We start from the raw sequence: 15,694 nt of genomic DNA, 5'->3' as shown, positions 1-15,694 counted from the left end.
GGATAAACATATGGATGGGAATGGAACTGAGTAGGTGGGATGGGCTTCAGATTAATTTCACAGGGTGGCACAACATCGAGGGCCGAAGGCCTGTACTGCGCTGTAACGTTTCATGTTCTGTGTGAGGGAATCCCAGACACAGACCCCCGTCCCTGTGTGAGACAATCCCAGACACAGACCCCCGTCCCTGTGTGAGACAATCCCAGACACAGACCCCCGTCCCTGTGTGAGACAATCCCAGACACAGACCCCCGTCCCTGTGTGAGGGAATCCCAGACACAGACCCCCGTCCCTGTGTGGGACAATCCCAGACACAGACCCCCGTCCCTGTGTGAGGGAATCCCAGACACAGACCCCCGTCCCTGTGTGAGACAATCCCAGACACAGACCCCCGTCCCTGTGTGAGACAATCCCAGTCACAGACCCCCGTCCCTGTGTGAGGGAATCCCAGACACAGACCCCCGTCCCTGTGAGAGACAATCCCAGACACAGACCCCCGTCCCTGTGTGAGACAATCCCAGACACAGACCCCCGTCCCTGTGTGAGAGAATCCCAGACACAGACCCCCGTCCCTGTGTGAGAGAATCCCAGACACAGACCCCCGTCCCTGTGTGAGACAATCCCAGACACAGACCCCCGTCCCTGTGTGAGACAATCCCAGACACAGACCCCCGTCCCTGTGTGAGACAATCCCAGACACAGACCCCCGTCCCTGTGTGAGGGAATCCCAGACACAGACCCCCGTCCCTGTGTGAGGGAATCCCAGACACAGACCCCCGTCTCTGTGTGAGACAATCCCAGACACAGACCCCCGTCCCTGTGTGAGAGAATCCCAGACACAGACCCCCCGTCCCTGTGTGAGACAATCCCAGACACAGACCCCCGTCCCTGTGTGAGACAATCCCAGACACAGACCCCCGTCCCTGTGTGAGGGAATCCCAGACACAGACCCCCGTCTCTGTGTGGGACAATCCCAGACACAGACCCCCGTCCCTGTGTGAGACAATCCCAGACACAGACCCCCGTCCCTGTGTGAGACAATCCCAGACACAGACCCCCGTCCCTGTGTGAGAGAATCCCAGACACAGACCCCCGTCCCTGTGTGAGAGAATCCCAGACACAGACCCCCGTCCCTGTGTGAGAGAATCCCAGACACAGACCCCCGTCCCTGTGTGAGAGAATCCCAGACACAGACCCCCGTCTCTGTGTGAGACAATCCCAGACACAGACCCCCGTCCCTGTGTGAGAGAATCCCAGTCACAGACCCCCGTCCCTGTGTGAGACAATCCCAGACACAGACCCCCGTCCCTGTGTGAGACAATCCCAGACACAGACCCCCGTCCCTGTGTGAGAGAATCCCAGTCACAGACCCCCGTCCCTGTGTGAGACAATCCCAGACACAGACCCCCGTCCCTGTGTGAGACAATCCCAGACACAGACCCCCGTCCCTGTGTGAGAGAATCCCAGACACAGATCCCCGTCCCTGTGTGAGACAATCCCAGTCACAGACCCCCGTCCCTGTGTGAGGGAATCCCAGACACAGACCCCCGTCCCTGTGTGAGACAATCCCAGACACAGACCCCCGTCCCTGTGTGAGACAATCCCAGACACAGACCCCAGTCCCTGTGTGAGACAATCCCAGACACAGACCCCCGTCCCTGTGTGAGACAATCCCAGACACAGACCCCCGTCCCTGTGTGAGACAATCCCAGACACAGACCCCCGTCCCTGTGTGAGAGAATCCCAGACACAGACCCCCGTCCCTGTGTGAGAGAATCCCAGACACAGACCCCCGTCCCTGTGTGAGAGAATCCCAGACACAGACCCCCGTCCCTGTGTGAGAGAATCCCAGACACAGACCCCCGTCCCTGTGTGAGAGAATCCCAGACACAGACCCCCCGTCCCTGTGTGAGACAATCCCAGACACAGACCCCCGTCCCTGTGTGAGACAATCCCAGACACAGACCCCCGTCCCTGTGTGAGACAATCCCAGACACAGACCCCCGTCCCTGTGTGAGACAATCCCAGACACAGACCCCCGTCCCTGTGTGAGACAATCCCAGACACAGACCCCCGTCCCTGTGTGAGACAATCCCAGACACAGACCCCCGTCCTGTGTGAGACAATCCCAGACACAGACCCCCGTCCCTGTGTGAGAGAATCCCAGACACAGACCCCCGTCCCTGTGTGAGAGAATCCCAGACACAGACCCCCGTCCCTGTGTGAGAGAATCCCAGACACAGACCCCCGTCTCTGTGTGAGACAATCCCAGACACAGACCCCCGTCCCTGTGTGAGAGAATCCCAGTCACAGACCCCCGTCCCTGTGTGAGACAATCCCAGACACAGACCCCCGTCCCTGTGTGAGACAATCCCAGACACAGACCCCCGTCCCTGTGTGGGAGAATCCCAGACACAGACCCCCCGTCCCTGTGTGAGACAATCCCAGACACAGACCCCCGTCTCTGTGTGAGACAATCCCAGACACAGACCCCCGTCCCTGTGTGAGACAATCCCAGACACAGACCCCCGTCCCTGTGTGAGACAATCCCAGACACAGACCCCCGTCCCTGTGTGAGACAATCCCAGACACAGACCCCCGTCTCTGTGTGAGACAATCCCAGACACAGACCCCCGTCCCTGTGTGAGACAATCCCAGACACAGACTCCCGTCCCTGTGTGAGAGAATCCCAGACACAGACCCCCGTCCCTGTGTGAGACAATCCCAGACACAGACCCCCGTCCCTGTGTGAGAGAATCCCAGACACAGACCCCCGTCCCTGTGTGAGAGAATCCCAGACACAGACCCCCGTCCCTGTGTGAGACAATCCCAGACACAGACCCCCGTCCCTGTGTGAGAGTATCCCAGACACAGACCCCCGTCCCTGTGAGAGACAATCCCAGACACAGACCCCCGTCCCTGTGTGAGACAATCCCAGACACAGACCCCCGTCCCTGTGTGAGACAATCCCAGACACAGACCCCCGTCCCTGTGTGAGAGAATCCCAGACACAGACCCCCGTCCCTGTGTGAGAGAATCCCAGACACAGACCCCCGTCTCTGTGTGAGACAATCCCAGACACAGACCCCCGTCCCTGTGTGAGACAATCCCAGACACAGACCCCCGTCTCTGTGTGAGACAATCCCAGTCACAGACCTCCGTCCCTGTGTGAGACAATCCCAGACACAGACCCCCCGTCCCTGTGTGAGACAATCCCAGACACAGACCCCCATCCCTGTGTGAGACAATCCCAGTCACAGACCCCCGTCCCTGTGTGAGACAATCCCAGACACAGACCCCCGTCCCGCCCCCGTGTGGGGGAATCGCAGACCCCCGTCCCGCCCCCGTGTGGGGGAATCCCAGACCCCCGTCCTGTCGCTGTGTGGGGCCCCTGAGCCTGTACCTCTGCGGTTTCCTGTGGGTTGTGTTGGTGGGGGGGGGGGTGTTGGCTCCGTTCTGCGGTGATGTGACGGTGTGTGTGAGCTGTTGCTCGGGTGAACCTGCAGGCTGGAAGGGTACATTGCTTGCTCTCCTCTCCCTCCAGCCCCACACAGATGTCCTCCAAGCGCCCTGTCCCCTATCTGCGGAAAGTGCTTCCTGTGAACAGAAAGGTGAGTGGGGTGTGAGGGGTGTCAGGGGAGGCCAGGGGAGAGGAATGTGGGGGGTGGGGCTGGCGGGTGAGGGGCAGGGGATGTCTGAAGGTCACTGGGAGGTTTCTCATTGCCCTTCCCGAGGGCACTATGTGGGTCCCTACACCACAACAGGAGCCACGTTATCTCAGTTGGTGTGATGCCTCCTTCAGCCAAATAGCTGCTGGGGGAGGTGACCACAATCTACCCTCAGCATCGGCCACAGTGTCTCACCGTGTGGCAGATATCAAATTCAAACCACCGGGAGGCCATTCGTTCCTTCCCCACCCCCCCGACCCTCCCCCTTCCCCCCCCCCACCCCAACCTTCCCCCTTTCCCCCCCCCCCACCCCGACCCTCCCCCTTTCCCCCTTCCCCCCCACCCCGACCCTCCCCCCGACCCTCCCCTTCCCCCCCGACCCTCCCCCTTCACCCCCGACCCTCACCCCCACCCCGATCCACCCCGACCCTCCCCCCCTTCCCCCCCACCCCGAAACTTCCCCCTTCCCCCCACCCCAATCCTCCCCATTCCCCCCCACCCTGACCCTCCCCCCTTCCCCACCCCCGACCCTCCCCCTCCCCCCCCCCCACCCCGACCCTCCCCCTCCCCCCCACCCCCGAAACTTCCCTCTTCCCCCTTCCCCCTTCCCCCCACCCCGACCCTCCCCTTCCCCCCTCGATTCTCCCCCTTCCCCCCTCAATTCTCCCCCTTCCTCCCCCCCACCCTGATCCTCCCCCTCCCCCCTACCCTGACCCTCCCCCTTCCCCCACCCTGACCCTCCCCCTCCCCCCCCCACCCCGACCCTCCCCCTCCCCCCCCACCCCGAAACTTCCCTCTTCCCCCTTCCCCCTTCCCCCCACCCCCGACCCTCCCCTTCCCCCCTCGATTCTCCCCCTCCCCCCCTCGATTCTCCCCCTTCCCCCCCCCCGATTCTCCCCCTTCCCCCCTCGATTCTCCCCCTTCCCCCCCCCTCGATTCTCCCCCTTCCCCCCTCGATTCTCCCCCTTCCCCCCCCTCGATTCTCCCCCTTTCCCCCCTCGATTCTCCCCCTTCCCCCCCCTCGATTCTCCCCCTCCCCCCTTCCCCTTCTCCCTCCCCCCCCCGATCCTCCCCTTCTCCCTCCCCCCCTTCCCCTTCTCCCTCCCCCCCCCGATCCTCCCCTTCTCCCTCTCCCTTCCTCCCCTTCCCCACCTCATGCCCCGATTTCCCCCCCTTCCCGCCATTACAGGGTGGGATAGGGGAATGGGGGGGGGGGGTGGAGGATCGGGGTTGGGGGAGTAGTGGTGGGGGAGAGGTCAGGGCGTGGGCAGCGGGGTTAGCTGCCCCCCTCTGTGTGCTCGGTTCTCTCTGACTCGGTGCGCTGCTGTCTGTGTGTAGTTGAGGCGGGACCCTCGGTTCGATGATCTCTCCGGAGAATTCAAAGCGGAAATCTACGATAAAACCTACTCCTTCCTCACGGAGCTGAGACACGAAGAGAAAACGGTTAGTAACTGCCTGGGGAACAGGTATACACTGTGTGTGTGTGTGTGTGTGTGTGTGTACACACTGACTGGGATAACCAGGAGCTGGGGGATGGGTATACACTGTGTGTGTGTGTGTGTGTACACTGACTGGTATAAGCAGAGCTGGGGGATGGGTATACACTGTGTGTGTGTGTGTGTGTACACTGACTGGTATAAGCAGAGCTGGGGGATGGATATACACTGTGTGTGTGTGTATATACACTGACTGGTATAAGCAGAGCTGGGGGATGGATATACACTGTGTGTGTGTGTGTGTGTGTATATACACTGACTGGTATAAGCAGAGCTGGGGGATGGATATACACTGTGTGTGTGTGTATATACACTGACTGGTATAAGCAGAGCTGGGGGATGGATATACACTGTGTGTGTGTGTGTATATACACTGACTGGTATAAGCAGAGCTGGGGACTGGTGTAAAGCCCATGGTGTCTGTCTCTGCCCTGCAGGCTATCAGGAAGAAACTGAAAAAGGTGAAGGACCCCGAGCAGCAGGAGGAGCTGAGGGCCTTACTGCAGAGGATGGTAGGTGTGAGGGAGACTGGGGGCCTTACTGCAGAGGATGGTAGGTGTGAGGGAGGATGGGGGCCTTACTGCAGAGGGTGGTAGGTGTGAGGGAGACTGGGGGCCTTACTGCAGAGGGTGGTAGGTGTGAGGGAGACTGGGGGCCTTACTGCAGAGGGTGGTAGGTGTGAGGGAGGATGGGGGCCTTACTGCAGAGGGTGGTAGGTGTGAGGGAGACTGAGGGCCTTACTGCAGAGGGTGGTAGGTGTGAGGGAGGATGGGGGCCTTACTGCAGAGGGTGGTAGGTGTGAGGGAGGCTGGGGGCCTTACTGCAGAGGATGGTAGGTGTGAGGGAGGATGGGGGCCTTACTGCAGAGGGTGGTAGGTGTGAGGGAGGATGGGGGCCTTACTGCAGAGGGTGGTAGGTGTGAGGGAGGCTGGGGGCCTTACTGCAGAGGATGGTAGGTGTGAGGGAGGCTGGGGGCCTTACTGCAGAGGGTGGTAGGTGTGAGGGAGGCTGGGGGCCTTACTGCAGAGGGTGGTAGGTGTGGGGGAGGCTGGGGGCCTTACTGCAGAGGATGGTAGGTGTGAGGGAGACTGGGGGCCTTACTGCAGAGGGTGGTAGGTGTGAGGGAGGCTGGGGGCCTTACTGCAGAGGGTGGTAGGTGTGAGGGAGGCTGGGGGCCTTACTGTAGAGGGTGGTAGGTGTGAGGGAGGCTGGGGGCCTTACTGCAGAGGATGGTAGGTGTGAGGGAGGATGGGGGCCTTACTGCAGAGGGTGGTAGGTGTGAGGGAGGCTGGGGGCCTTACTGCAGAGGATGGTAGGTGTGAGGGAGGCTGGGGGCCTTACTGCAGAGTGTGGTAGGTGTGAGGGAGGATGGGGGCCTTACTGCAGAGGATGGTAGGTGTGAGGGAGGATGGGGGCCTTACTGCAGAGGGTGGTAGGTGTGGGGGAGGCTGGGGGCCTTACTGCAGAGGGTGGTAGGTGTGAGGGAGGATGGGGGCCTTACTGCAGAGGATGGTAGGTGTGAGGGAGGATGGGGGCCTTACTGCAGAGGGTGGTAGGTGTGAGGGAGGCTGGGGGCCTTACTGCAGAGGGTGGTAGGTGTGAGGGAGACTGAGGGCCTTACTGCAGAGGGTGGTAGGTGTGGGGGAGGATGGGGGCCTTACTGCAGAGGGTGGTAGGTGTGAGGGAGGCTGGGGGCCTTACTGCAGAGGGTGGTAGGTGTGAGGGAGGATGGGGGCCTTACTGCAGAGGGTGGTAGGTGTGAGGGAGGATGGGGGCCTTACTGCAGAGGGTGGTAGGTGTGAGGGAGGCTGGGGGCCTTACTGCAGAGGGTGGTAGGTGTGAGGGAGGCTGGGGGCCTTACTGCAGAGGGTGGTAGGTGTGAGGGAGGATGGGGGCCTTACTGCAGAGGGTGGTAGGTGTGAGGGAGGATGGGGGCCTTACTGCAGAGGGTGGTAGGTGTGAGGGAGGCTGGGGGCCTTACTGCAGAGGGTGGTAGGTGTGGGGGAGACTGGGATGTGGTGTGGCCTCGGCTATTCATGATTACCCTTCACTCCTGTCCCTCCTGGCTTTGAGGAAGGTGGTGCTGAGCTGCCTGACACAGCTCGGGAACAAGGACACGCTCCACCCTGCTCAGTTCCTGGGAGTCTGAGACTTCCCCCTCACCGTTCAAAACAGACACTTACATCCTTCATAAATCAGACCCTACCCCCTCGAGTGACCCTCCCCCTCCCCCCACACTCTCAGACAGTACACCCCAGACCCTAACCCCTCGAGTGACCCTCCCCCTCCCCCCACACTCTCAAACAGTACACCCCAGACCCTAACCCCCTCGATTGACCCTCCCCCCACACTCTCAGACAGTACACCCCAGACCCTAACCCCCTCGAGTGACCCTCCCCCCACACTCTCAGACAGTACACCCCAGACCCTAACCCCCTCGAGTGACCCTCCCCCTCCCCCCCACACTCTCCGGGAGTGCAGGTATGGAGTGTTCTGTCTGAGAGTGAATGAGGGGGTGCCAGGTTCACTTGAGCCTTTCCCCAGAGTAAGACGACATCCTGAGAAGGAGAAAGTGAGGGCGGCGTTGCTGGAGATCCGAGTGGGGAGGGTGGTGCTGGAAAAGCACAGCAGGTCAGGCGGCGTCCGAGGGGCAGGAGAATCGACATTTCGGGCAAAAGCCCTTCCCTGGAATTCCTGATGAAGGGCATATCCCTGAAACGTTGATTCTCCTGCTCCTCGGATGCTGCCTGAGCTGCTGTGCTTTTCCAGCAACACCCTCCCCACTCAGATCGAAAAAGGAAGAATACAAGTTGGTGATGGGGAATGTGGAGTAATTGATACAGCGGCCTCTTGATGCCACAGCCAGATCTAAGCTCTGCAGATCTGCACCATCCTTGCGTGAGTGGGGGGTGGGAGAGGAGGTTCCACAAATCTCCCCCTCCTCAATGATGGAGGAGCCCAGCACATCAGGGTAAAGGGGAAGGCTGGAACGTTCACAGCAATCTTCAGTCAGAAGGGCCGAGAGCATGATCCATCTCAGCCTCCCCCAGTGGTCCCAGCGTCACAGAGACCAGGCTCCAGCCAATTCGGGTCACTCAGTGATATTAAGCAACGGTTGGAGACACTGGATACTGTAAAGGCTATGGGCCCTGACAATATTCCAGCAATGGGACTGAAGACGTGTGCTCCAGAACGGGACTCTCCCCGAGCCAAGCTGTTCCAGTACAGTGACAACACCGGCATCTCCCTGACAACGTGGAACATTGCCCAGGTATGGCCTCTACATAAAAAGCAGGACAGATCCAACCCGGCCAATTACCCCCCCATCAGTCTCCCCTCGACCCTCAGTAAAGTGATGGAAGGGCTCAGTAACAGCGCTATCCAGCAGCACCTGCTCAGCAATAACCTGCTCAGTGACGCCCAGTTTGGGTTCCCCCAGGGCCACCCAGCTCCTGACCTCATTCCAGCCTTGGGTCAAACATGGACAAAAGGAGCTGGATTCCAGAGGGGAGGGGAGAGGGACAGCCCTTGGTATCAAGGCTGCATTCGACCGAGTGTGGCATCAAGGAGCCCAGGCAAAACTGGAATCAGTGGGTATCAGGGGGCAAACTCTCCCCTGGTTAGAGTCATACCTGGCAGAGAGGAAGATGGTTGTGGGTGTTGGAGGGTCAGTCATCTCAGCTCCAGGACACCTCTGCAGGCGTCCCTCAGGGTAGAGTCCTAGACCCAACCATCTTCAGCTGCTTCATCAATGACCTTCCCTTCTAAGCCAGTCCCTATCCTGACTGGGAAATATCGCTCCATTCCTTCAGTGTCTCTGGGTCGGAGTCCTGGAATTCCCCCGCTAAGGGCATTGTGGGTCTACCTCGAGCACACACACTGCAGCGGGTCACTCCTGCCTTCTCACAGGACAGCCTGGGGGGGGTGGGGAAACAGGTAATAACTACCTGTGGCACCCACACTCAGACTGAATCCAACAAAAAAGTGATCTTTCTTTTTACTAGTTACCTTGACTTTGTGTGCCTGCGTCTGTCTGAATCCTTCAGAGAGATCAGTTTCCCTTCAGGCCCCTTGTTATTTTGAACACCTCCCTCAAGTCTCCGCCCTGCCCTCCCCACAGAAAGCAAATCCCAGCTTCTCCAGTCTGTTTCCGAACCCTGGGAGCCCAGCTCCTCCTGACCTGTCTTCATGACCCTGGCTTGGTTAGACAGGGTGCAGGCTCCATATTTGTAGACATGTCTCTTCTGCTCCTTCACCAGTATCTTTGTCGCTTTCCCTTTACCGTGATCTGAGCCAGGACAGCTGGAGCTTTACTCTATCTAACCCTGTGCTGTCCCTGTCCCTGGGGGTGTTTGATGGGGGACAGTGTAGCGGGACCTTCTCTCTGTATCCAACCCTGCACTGTCCCTGTCCTAGGGGTGTTTGATGGGGGACAGTGTAGAGGGAGCTTTACTCTGTATCTGACCCCATACAGTCTCTGCAGAGCATTCTAAAGGGGAGGGTGAACAGCCAGTTGTCTGGGTGCATACAGGCACCAACGATATCAGTAGGAAGCGAGACGAGGTCCTGAAAGAAGAATTCAGGGAGCTAGGAGAGAAGTTAAAGGGGAGGACCTCAAAGGTAGTGATCCCGGGATGACTCCCAGTGCCACGTGCTAGCCAGGGGAGAAATGACAAAATAGGCAGGGTGAACACGTGGCCTGAGAGATGGTGTAGGGGGGAGGGGTTCAGATTTGTTGGCTATTGGGACCAATTCTGGGGAAGGTGGGACTATTACAAAATGGATGGTCTACACCTGAACCAGACTGGAACCAATGTCCTTGGAGTTTTTGCTACTGCTGTTGGGGAGGTTTTAAACTAATGTGGCAGGGGGCTGGGAACCAGACGGGAAAACAAGTCGGCAGCGAGGTGGAGACTGTAAGGATTATGAAGATAGCATTAATAAGGGGAAGAGTAGGCAGGGAGCAGGTGAGCGCAAAAGAACTGGTGGCCTGAAATGCATCTACTTTATTGCAAGGAGTACGGTGGGTAAGGCAGATGGGCCTAGGGCTTGGATTAGTGCCTGGGAATATAACGTTATTGCAATCACAGAGACTTGGTTGAAGGAAGGGCATGATGATGGGCAACTAAATGTTCCAGGTTATAGACACTTCAGACAGGACAGGGAGGGAAGTAAAGGGGGGGGTGGGTGGAGTCGCAGTGCTGGTCAGGGACGATATCACGGCTGTGCTAAAGGAAGACACTATGGCGGTCTTGGGTAGTGAGGCATTATGGGTGGAGCTGAGAAATAAGAAGGGTGCGGTTACATTGTTGGGGCTGTATTACAGCCCTCCCAACAGCGAGGGTGAGGGAGAAGAACAGGAAACAGATCATGGAAAGGTGTAGAGGCAATAGGGCAGTGGTGATGGGAGACTTTAATTTCCCAACATTGACTGGGATACACTTAGTGACAGAGATCTGGATGGGGTAGAATTTGTAAGAAGCGTCCAGGAAGTTTTCTAGAGCAGTACGTCAATAGCCCGACGAGGGAAGGGGCCATATTGGTCCTGGTACTGGGGAACAAGCCAGGACAGGGTGGGAGACGTTGTGGTGGGGGATTTCTTTGGGAACAGTGACCACAATTCTGTAAGTTTTGGAATACTCGTAGATAAAGAAGAGAGTGGTCCTGAGGGGAGAGTACGGAACTGGGTCAAGGCCAATTATATCAAAATGAGGCAGGAGCTGGGAAATGTGGATTGGACACAGCTGTTTGAAGGGAAGTTGATATTCGAGATGTAGGAGGGTTTCAAAGATAGGTTAAAGATAGTGCAGGATAGGCATGTCCCATTGAAGGCAAAGGATAGGAAGGGCAAGATTTGTGAACCGTGGATGACAGGAGAAATTGTATAACTAGCCAAGAGGAAAAGGGAAGCGTACATAAGGTCCAGGCAGCTAGGAACAGAATGGGTCCTGGAGGAATATCGGGAGAGTAGGACCAGTCTTAAACAAGGGATCAAGCAGCTAAAAGGGGGACATGAGATAGCTTTAGTGAGCAGAATTAAGGAGAATCCCAAAGCATTTTATTCTTCTATAAGCAGCAAGTGGGTAACTAGAGAAAGGATTGGCCCACTAAAGGATAATGAAGGAAGGCTGTGTGCCAAACCTGAGAGAATGGGTGAGATTCTGAATGATTACTTTACATCAGTGTTCACTGAGGAGAGGGACATGATGAATGTTGAGATTAGAGATAGAAGTTTGATTAGTCTGGATTATGTTGACATAAGGAGGGAAGGTGCGTTGGGTAGGCTAGAGGTTATTAAGGTGGACACATCCCCAGGACCGGATGGGATCTATCCCAGGTTGCTGAGGGAGGTGAGAGAGGAAATAGCTAGGGCCCTGACAGATATCTTTGTGGATCCTTAAACACAGGTGAGGTACCAGAGTATTGGAAGGTTGCTCATGTTGTTCCCCTGTACAAGAAGGGTAGTAGGGATATTCCGGGTAACTACTGACCAGTGAGCCTGATGTCGGTGGTGGGGAAGTTGTTGGAGAGGATACTGAGGGATAGGATCTATTTATGTTTAGAAAAGAATGGGCATTTCAGTGATAGGCAACATGGTTTTGTGCGGGGGAGATCGTGCCTTACCAACTTAACAGAGTTCTTTGGGGAAGTGACCAAGTTGATAGATGAAGGAAGGGCTGTTGATGTCATATACATGGGCTTTAGTAAGGTGTTTGATAAGGTTCCCCATGGTAGACTAATGGAGAAAGTGAAGTCACATGGTGTGCAGGGTGTTCTAGCTAGGGTGGGTAAGGAACTGGCTGAGCAACAGGAGACAGAGAGTAGGAGTTGAAGGGAGTTTCTCGAAATGGAGAAAGGTGCCCAGGTGTTCCACAGGGGTCAGTGCTGGGGTCACTGTTGTTGTGATATACATAAATGATCTGGAAGAGGGCACTGTTGGTATGATCAGCAAGTTTGCAGATGACACAAAGGTTGGTGGGGTAGCAGAAAGCATAAGGGACTGTCAGAGAATACAGGAGGATATAGATAGACTGGAGAGCTGGGCGGAGACGTGGCAGATGGAGTTCAATCCAGACAAATGTGAGGTGATGCATTTAGGCAAGTCTAATTCTAGGGCGAATTATACAATGAATGGAAGAGCCTTGGGAAAGGTTGATGAGCAGAGAGATCTGGGAGTGCAGGTCCATTGTACCCTGAAGGTTGCTGCACAGGTGGATAGAGTGGTCAAGAAGGCATATGGTATGCTTGCCTTCATTGGACGGGGTATTGAGTATAAGAGCTGGCAGGTCATGTTAACATTGTACAAGACATTGGTTCGGCCCCATTTAGAATACTGTGTACAGTTCTGGGTGCCACATTACCAAAAGGATGTGAGGGTGCAGAGAAGGTTTACGAGGATGTTGCCTGGTATGGAAGGTGCTAGCTATGAAGAGAGGTTGAGGAGGTTAGGTTTGTTTTCACTAGAAAAAAGGAGATTGAGGGTGAACCTGAGTGAGGTTTATAAAATCATGAAAGGTATAGACAGGGTGGATAGAGACAAGCTGTTTCCCAGGGTGAAGGATTCAATAACGAGAGGTCACGCTTTCAAGGTGAGAGGTGGAAAGTTTAAGGTGGATACACGCGGTAAGTACTTCACACAGAGGGTGGGAGGTGTTTGGAATGCATTGCCAGCAGAGGAGGGAGAGGCAGGCACGGGAGATTCATTTAAGATGCGTCTGGACAGATGGATGAGGAGGTGGGGAGCAGAGGGATACAGATGCTTAGGAATTGACCGACAGGTTTAGACAGTACATTTGGATCAGCTCAGGCTTGGAGGGCCGAAGGGCCTGTTCTTGGGCTGTAAATTTTCTTTGTTCTTTTGTCCTGGAGGTGTTTGATGGGGGACAGTGTAGAGGGAGCTTTACTCTGTATCTGACCCCGTGCTGTCCCTGTCCCTGGGAGTGTTTGATGGGGGGGACAGTGTAGAGGGAGCTTTACTCTGTAACTGACCCCGGACTGTCCCTGTCCCTGGGAGTGTTTGATGGGGGGGACAGTGTAGAGGGAGCTTTACTCTGTAACTGACCCCGTGCTGTCCCTGTCCCTGGGAGTGGTTGATGAGGGACAGTGTAGAGGGAGCTTTCCCCTGTATCTGACCCCATGCTGTCCCTGTCCCTGGGAGTGGTTGATGAGGGACAGTTTGCTGTGTTGTAAGTTAAGCTCTGAGTGCCTGATGCTGATGGAAGGAGCAGGAATGAAGCTGACATAGACGAGACTGGGTGTGTGTATGTGTGTGTGTGTGCGTGTGTGTGTGCACGTGCGTGCAGTGGGGGGGGGGGGATGGTGGTGTGTGTGAATATCCTGTCTGTGTGTCTCGGGATGAGCTGTGTACTGAGCCACAGTGTGTACTGACCAATCCCCTTCCCTTCCATCGATAGACCCAACAGGATGAAGCTCAAACCAGGAGACAGAAGCAGAGCGAGTGGCTGCAGGAATTCCGACAGGAACAGAGGGAGCGTGTGCAGCAGGGCAAGAGACCCTACTTCCTGAAGAAATGTGAGATCAGTACTTCACACTCACCCGCCCGCGCGCTCTCACGCCCCCCCCACGCTCTCACGCCCCCCCCCGCGCTCTCACGCCCCCCCCCGCGCTCTCACGCCCCCCCCCGCGCTCTCACGCCCCCCCCCCGCGCTCTCACGCCCCCCCCCCCCCCCGCTCTCACGCCCCCCCCCCCCAGCGCTCTCACACCCCCTCATGCGTGCACACACCCTCTTCACGCCCCACTGACTCTCACTGGGTGGCAGTCACCCCCCGCACACACCCCCAAACTCTCACCGCCACATCCTGACACCCACCCCGAAACACGCACACTAACTCTCACTGAGGGACAGACCCACACACACACTGACTCTCACTGGGGAACAATCACACACACACACACACACACACACACACACACACACACACACACACACAGATTCTCACTGGGGGACAGTCTCACACACACACACACACACACACACACACACACACGCACTGACTCTCACTGGGGGACAGTCTCTCACACACACACACACACACACACACACACACACACACACTCTGACACTCACTGGGGGACAGTCTCTCACACACACTCTCTCACACACACACACACACACACACACACACACACACACACACTGACTCTCAGGGGGACAGTCTCTCTCTCACACACACACAGACACACACACACACACACACACACACACACACTGACTCTCACTGCGGGGACAGTCCGCACACACACACTCTGATTCTCACTGGGGGGACAGTCACACACACACAGACACACACACACACACACACTGACTCTCACAGGGGGACAGTCACACACACACACACACACACACACAGACTCTCACTGCGGGGACAGTCCGCACACACACACTCTGACTCTCACTGGGGGGACAGTCTCTCTCTCTCTCTCTCTCTCTCTCACACACACACACACACACACACACACACACACACACACACTGACTCTCACTGGGGGACAGTCTCTCTCTCACACACACACACACACACACACTGACTCTCACTGGGGGGACAGTCTCTCTCTCTCTCTCACACACACACACACACACACACACACACACACACACACACACACACACACACACACACACACACACACTGACTCTCACTGCGGGGACAGTCCGCACGCGCACACACTGACTCTCACTGGGGGGACAGTCACTCTCACACTCTCTCTCTCTCACACACACACACACACACACACACACACACACACACACACACACACACACACACACACACACACAGCCCGTGCCTGCTGAGTGATGCTGTGGTCCCTGTCCTGCTGTTCTGTAGCTGTGCAGTGTGTGCTCTGCCTGTAATTGTCCTTCATGTTGATTCCTCTCCACAGCTGAGCAGCGGAAGCTGGAATTGGCTGAGAAATACCTGGCGCTGAAGAAAACCGGGAAGTTGGAGAGGTTTCTTGGCAGGAAGAGGAAGCGGAATGCTGAGAAAGATCGTGGCCGTTTGCCCCAGAACAAATCCCGATGAGATCCGTGTTGCAATAGCTCAGGAAGTGATGGCCCTCACTGACACTGCCTTGTGGCTGGCTTCGAGTGCCCTGGCTCTCCCTGTGTCCCCTCGCCCTTCACTCATCCTGTTTTCTACCTGTTTGTATTTAAATTCAGTCATGGCTGCTCTGAGATGTCTGGCTTTTTTGTTGGAATCCCTGAGCATCGCACAGAGGCACATTGCTATTGCTGTCATCCCTGGGGGGACAGTCCCACACACTCACACACAATGACTCTCCCCTCTGTGTTCACACCCAGGCTGGCCCACTGCCTGGGAAGGCACTGCATCTCCCATGGGGCCCCACAGCTGGAAATCTCTTCTCCATGGAGTTGGTACACTCTCCCTGTGTCTGTATGGGTTTCCTCCCACAGTCACAAAGATGTGCAGGTCCAGTGAATTGGCCATGGGAAATTACCCACAGAGTTCGGTGCATTCGTCAGGGGTGGGTTACTCTCCAGAGGGTCG

General features: G+C 56.7%; 1 protein-coding gene across 1 annotated transcript; it reads left to right on the top strand.

Annotated features, from left to right (window-relative positions):
* Positions 1–3,546: 3,546 nt before the first annotated feature.
* Positions 3,547–15,360, top strand: rrp36 (ribosomal RNA processing 36). Its single transcript, XM_060855508.1, has 5 exons — positions 3,547–3,611; positions 5,007–5,111; positions 5,602–5,676; positions 13,579–13,696; positions 15,069–15,360. The coding sequence occupies exons 1-5, from the start codon at positions 3,555–3,557 to the stop codon at positions 15,206–15,208; spliced, it is 495 nt and encodes a 164-aa protein (XP_060711491.1). The 5' UTR covers positions 3,547–3,554; the 3' UTR covers positions 15,209–15,360.
* The last annotated feature ends 334 nt before the right edge of the window (positions 15,361–15,694 follow it).

This window comes from Hemiscyllium ocellatum, chromosome 3 (assembly GCF_020745735.1).
Source record: "Hemiscyllium ocellatum isolate sHemOce1 chromosome 3, sHemOce1.pat.X.cur, whole genome shotgun sequence".
In the NCBI taxonomy this organism is placed as follows: Eukaryota; Metazoa; Chordata; class Chondrichthyes; order Orectolobiformes; family Hemiscylliidae; genus Hemiscyllium; species Hemiscyllium ocellatum.
This window is presented reverse-complemented; position numbering and strand designations above follow the sequence as displayed.